The sequence below is a fragment of the Ostrinia furnacalis genome, unplaced genomic scaffold, assembly GCF_004193835.3.
Source record: "Ostrinia furnacalis isolate ACB-3 unplaced genomic scaffold, ASM419383v2 OfSCF4792, whole genome shotgun sequence".
Taxonomy (NCBI): Eukaryota; Metazoa; Arthropoda; class Insecta; order Lepidoptera; family Crambidae; genus Ostrinia; species Ostrinia furnacalis.
The window spans coordinates 102,311-108,459 of record NW_021135031.1 but is presented as its reverse complement, the minus strand read 5'-3'; the positions used below and the strand labels follow the sequence as shown (position 1 = coordinate 108,459).

Here is a 6,149-nt window from a genome sequence, read left to right as displayed (position 1 = left end):
CCAAGCTACCCATCCTTATTGCTCGCGCGTAATTATGTTGCTATCGCGCTCGCACACTTACTGCGGCCGCCCGTCGTAAAGTCGCGACAGCAATATAGTTACGCGCGAGCGATAAGGATGGGTAGCTTGGGGTCATTGGACGAAATTCTACATGCTCGGCGATCGGACTTTAGACAGATCATATGAAGGTCGTGACCTCCCCTGATCAATCCACCGCTCAAGCATCGCAAGACCGGAGCCTGCCGCGCCCATTGTTGATAACCCCACGCCCCTGCCACACCCGTGATACATGGTGAGAAACTTTAAAAATAGCCGACAGACCATTGCAGATAGTAAGTCGATAAAAGCGGCGCAAAAAGGTCGTGACCTCAGTCGCAATATGGTAAGAAAGTCTAGTTCCTAAAGTCTCTTTTAGAACGTAAGATAACCAAGCGCCGCAAGAAGCCCGCCGCCTCGCCCGCGCCCCGCGCCCCCGCCCCCGCCCCCGCCACGCCTATTGTCAACACACCCGCCCCCGCTACACCCGCGACACACGGTAAGAAAATACAAGAACGGGACTATTCCCACCTCTCGTTCCCACCGCTGCAACTCCTGTGTAGCCAGGATTCAAGTTTGTCCCGGGGGAAAGTTAAACTATCAGAAATTAATCAGAAGAACATAGGAGTTCGAAATTAAGGTTCGACTTGCAAAGCGAATGACAGGAGACAAACAAAGGCTTAATAACCTTTAAGAAAAGATATGCACCACGGACAATAAATATCAATTAAGGGGGCCTATCTGCACATGGTAAGAAAACTAGTTGTTGATAGTCCCCTTCAGGTCTTAAGATGATCGAAACGCTGCAAGAAGGTCGTGGTCTCGCCCCTGCTACACCCGCGATACATGGTAAGAAACCTGTCAAATAGTGATAGAGTATTGCAGATCGTAAGATGATATAAACGCCGCAAAAAGATCGTGGTCTCACCCGCCGTGCCCGAGATCGTAAAATCAAACCGCTGCGCAAATGCCACCTGCCACGCAATCTGTCAACATTCTCAAACATACACGGTAGGATAACATTGTCTAATAGAGTATTAGATAGATCATGAGATGACCAATCCATCGCTCAAGCGTCGTGCGCCCAATGTTGATGCGCCCCTGCTACACCCGTGATACATGGTGAGAAACTTTAAAAATAGCCAACAGACCATTGCAGATGGTAAAATAGTAAAGTCGTGATCTCACCCGCAATAGGTAAGAAAGTCTAGTTCCTAAAGTCTCTTTTAGAACGTGAAATGACCAAGCCCCCGCAAGCGCCGCAAGAAGCCCGCCGCCGAGCCCGCCGCCTCGCCCGCCACCCCCGCCCCCGCCACGCCCGCCGTCAACACATCCGCCCCCGCCACACCCGCCCCCGCTACACCCGCTGCACATGGTAAGAAACATTTTAAAATAACCTTTAATAGACAGACCATNTCTTTTAGAACATAAGTTAACCAAGCGCCGCAAGAAGCCCGCCGCCTCGCCCGCGCCCCGCACCCCCGCCACGCCCGCCGTCAACACATCCGCCCCCGCCACACCCGCCCCCGCTACACCCGCTGCACATGGTAAGAAACATTTTAAAATAACCTTTAATAGACAGACCATGAAAGTCGTGACCTCTCCTGACCAATCCACCGCTTAAGCGTCGCAAAGCCCGCCACGCCCACCGCCCCTGCTACACCTGCTGCACATGGTAAGAAATATTTTAAAATAACCTTTGATAAAGTCCGGTCGCCGAACACGTACAATTTCGTCCAATGACCCCAAGCTACTCATCCTTATTGCTCGCGCGTAATTATTTTGCTGGTGTCGCGCTCGCACACCCACTGCGGCCGCCCGTCGTAAAGTCGCGACAGCAATATACCTACGCGCGAGCGATAAGGATGGGTAGCTAGGGGTCATTAGACGAAATTCTACGTGCTCGGCGATCGGACTTTAGACTGATCATATGAAGGTCGTGACCTCCTCTGACCAATCCACCGCTCAAGCATCGCAAGACCGGAGCCTGCCGCGCCCATTGTTGATAACCCCGCGCCCCTGCTACACCCATGATACATGGTGAATAACTTTAAAAATAGCCGGCAGACCATTGCAGATAGTAAGTCGATAAAAGCAGCGCAAAAAGGTCGTAATCTCAGCCGCAATATGGTAAGAAAGTCTAGTTCTTAAAGTCTCTTTTAGAACATAAGTTAACCAAGCGCCGCAAGAAGCCCGCCGCCTCGCCCGCGCCCCGCACCCCCGCCACGCCCGCCGTCAACACATCCGCCCCCGCTACACCCGCGACACATGGTAAGAAAACTAGCTGTTGATAGTCCCTTTCAGGTCGAAAAACGTCGTAGTCTCACGTAGCCTACCGCCCCCGCTACACCCGCGACACACGGTAAGATGACTAAAGCCTGGTCCGTGAGCACGTAGAATTTTGTCCAATGACCCCTAGCTACCCATCCTTATCGCTCGCGCGTAATTATATTGCTGTCGCGACTGTGCGACTGGCACCCGCAGTGAGTGTGCGAGCGCGATAGCAACATAATTACGCGCGAGCGATAAAGATGGAGTCATTGCACGAAATTCTACGTACTCGGCGATCGGACTTTAGACAGATCATATGAAGGTCGTGACCTCCCCTGATCAATCCACCGCTCAAGCATCGCAAGACCGGAGCCTGCCGCGCCCATTGTTGATAACCCCGCGCCCCTGCTACACCCGTGATACGTGGGACACTANATTAATTATAATAATAGCTCTCGCGGACGCCAAGCGATGTGGTCCGAATCGTCAAAGTGCACGAGTCGACTATTCGCAAGCGGCTGATGGAGTTCGGAGAGACGCCTTCCAGCGCCCTCACGTTAGACGAGTTCATGACTGTGGACCTGGAGGAAGAACAGGACCCTCCGGCTTTCAGAGCTGCTAGGAAGAGGGATAAGGAGTGGTTGCAGAAGGTACGAATCAATTAATTATAATAATAGCTCTCGCGGACGCCAAGCGATGTGGTCCGAATCGTCAAAGTGCACGAGTCGACTATTCGCAAGCGGCTGATGGAGTTCGGAGAGACGCCTTCCATTTCAGCCATCCAGTCATCCAGTTCATGACCGTGGACCTGGAGGAGGAACAGGACCCTCCAGCTTTCAGAGCTGCTCGGAAGAGGGATAAGGAGCGGTTGCAGAATGTAAAGAGCGATTGATTAAACTTACGACCTTCTGGCTTTTAGAGCTGCAGAAGGTAATGATCAATTGAACTCTTAAGCTTCAACCACACCAACGTGTGCAGATCGCCTTCGCCGGCGCGATCATTGGCCAATGACAAGTTGCGCGACCCATGACATTCCGCGTGACTTGTCATTTGCCTATGATCGTGGCGTCATATGGCGTGATTGCGCCGGCAATGGCGATCTGCACGCGTTGGTGAGGTTGAAGCATGAAGTATTTTGGTTTTGTGAGGTACGNCAAGGTTATAGTCAAAAATGACAAACTTTTCATTCAAAGTATCAGATGTCGTCTAACAACACGTTATGATGTCGAGGCTCACAACTTAAATAGTGCCCTAGTACATGGTGAGAAACTTTAAAAATAAGTAAGTCGATAAAAGCGGCGCAAAAAGATCGTGATCTCAGCCGCGATATGGTAAGAAAGTCTAGTTCCTAAAGTCTCTTTTAGAACGTAAGATGACCAAGCTCCCGCAAGCGCCGCAAGAAGCCCGCCGTCAACACATCCGCCCCCGCTACACCCGCTGCACATGGTAAGAAATATTTAAAAAAATAACCTTTGATAGATAGATCATGCGCCGTGTGGGGACGGCCGTAAAGAATACAATTCCCCACCGCCAACAGGAGGCGCGCCATAAGAGGCGACAGAATCCTGTAGCACGAGGTGGGCAGCAGCGTCTGCGTGCGAAACTTACAAAAAACTGCACTCGCCAACCCGCCTGCCAGGCGTGGCTAGTATCGGCAATGATCCCCCCAATGAGGAAAAGGCCTATGTTCAGCAGTGGACGTCCTATGGCTGAAATGTTGAGACAGATCATATGAAGGTCGTGACCTCCCCTGACCAATCCACCGCTCAAGTGTCGCAAGGGCGTAGCCTGCCGCGCTCAATGTTGAGTTGATACTGCTACACCCGTGATACATGGTGAGAAACTTCAAATATAGCCAACAGACCATTGCAGATAGTAAAATAGTAAAGTCGTGATCTCACCCGCAATAGGTAAGAAAGTCTAGTTCCTAAAGTCTCTTTTAGAACGTGAAATGACCAAGCCCCCGCAAGCGCCGCAAGAAGCCCGCCGCCTCGCCCGCGCCCCGCACCCCCGCCGTCAACACACCCGCCCCCGCTACACCCGCGACACATGGTAAGAAACTTGTCAAATAGTCTACAATAACTCCTGTTAGTGAGATCGTAAGATGACCAACCGATTTAAGAAGGCTGCACTCCGCTACACCGACTGTGTGACATGGTAAGAACCTATTAATAATAATTATAATAATTTATTTATTTAGCCCATAATAATGCATGACAGATTGCAATGTGACGCAAAAAGGCCACCGCCACGCCAAGCCACTCGCCATGCCCACTGCTAATAACTGCCTGGCAGCTACCACAATTGCGGTACATGGTAAGAAATCGTCAAATAGCCTCAAATAGCCCATTCAAAAACCTCATGTGTCGCTTGCCACACCCACTGTTGATACCCCACTCATTGCATCGGTCATACAGGATAGAAAGTCTTGCTTACCGATAATACAAGATAACATATCTGTCAAATAACCAATAATAGACCAGTACAGATCTTAAGATGACCAACTGCCGCGCGACCACTGATCAGTAGCCTAATTCACGTAACAAAACTTCAACGACAACAAAACACTGAGTTGCGATCATATCGAGTAATCGTTCTATCAAAATGACCCTTGTGAATACGGATTTAGAACCGTTTTTCAATGGGACGACGTAACAAAACTTCAATGACAACAAATCGCTGAGTTGCGATCCTATCGAGTAATCGTTCTATCGAAATGAACCTTGTGAATACGGATTTAGAACTGTTTTTCAATGGGACGACTTCTGAACGTCAGCGAGACCTTGACTGTCAAAATTCGTGAATTAGGCCACTGAATAATACCAGTGCAAATAGTATGAGGTGATTGATTCTGTAAAATAACTTAAATCTGATTGTTACATTTACAGATGCGAGCGAAGATTACGATGATGACGCGGAGCTGGATGCCACTGACACTGGTGCGGAATTATCACTAGCTGCTATGCTGCGCAATGGGCAGGATGATGACTACTATGACTACGAGGAGTATTAGCGCTGGCCACTCTGCGCTAGGATATTGGCAGTTAGTCTTTGACCACTATACACAGTAAGCTGACATTGACAACTGCTAAAGTCCGGTCGCCGAGAAGATAGAATTTCGTCCAATGACTCCAAGCTACCTTCCTACCTATCCTTATCGCTCGCGCGTAATTATATTGCTGTCGCGACTGTGCGACCGCAATGAGTGTTTGAGCGTGACAGCAATATAATTACGCGTGAGCGATAAGGATGGGTAGCTTGGGGTCATTGGACAAAATTCTATGTGCATGGCAACCGAACTTTATAATAGATAATTTAATTTACAGATCTCAGTTACAAGGATTTTGAATTGCGAATTTAACGTAAGATTATGTCAGGACGACAACAGCTATTACGATACGATTATAAAAATATATAAAAAGCAATAAACGTTTTTATTATTATTATGTTAACGAGGAGTACTAATGCTGGCCACTCTGCGCTAGGATATTGGCAGTTAGTCTTTGACCACTATATGTACATAGCTAGCTAACATTGACAACTGCTAGATCATCTGATTGTGATCTCAGTAGTAAAGATTTTGAATTTCGAATTTAACGTAATAATGTCATGATTATGTCAGCAGGCCGACAACAGCTATGTATTATGACTACGAGGAGTACTAGCACCGGACCCTCTGCGCTAGGATATTAGCAGTTAGTCTTTGACAACTATACACAGCTAGATGACATTGACAACTATTATAATTTAAGCCACGATATCCGAACAGTGAAGGGGTCGGACTGGCCGACTCGTGATCCGGGGAACGCGGGTTCTGTCCCCGCCGCCGCTCGACTATTGTG

At 49.0% G+C, this 6,149-nt stretch overlaps 1 protein-coding gene across 1 annotated transcript in view; it reads left to right on the top strand.

The window, feature by feature from the left end:
- Positions 1-5,673, top strand: part of Brf (Brf RNA polymerase III subunit) — a 31,366-nt gene extending 25,693 nt beyond the window's left edge. The window contains exons 13-14 of the mRNA XM_028314583.1: positions 445-535; positions 5,196-5,673. Coding sequence (XP_028170384.1) covers positions 445-535; positions 5,196-5,320 — 216 coding nt within the window. The 3' untranslated portion in view covers positions 5,321-5,673. The remainder of the gene's footprint in view (positions 1-444; positions 536-5,195) is intronic.
- Positions 5,674-6,149: the final 476 nt, after the last annotated feature.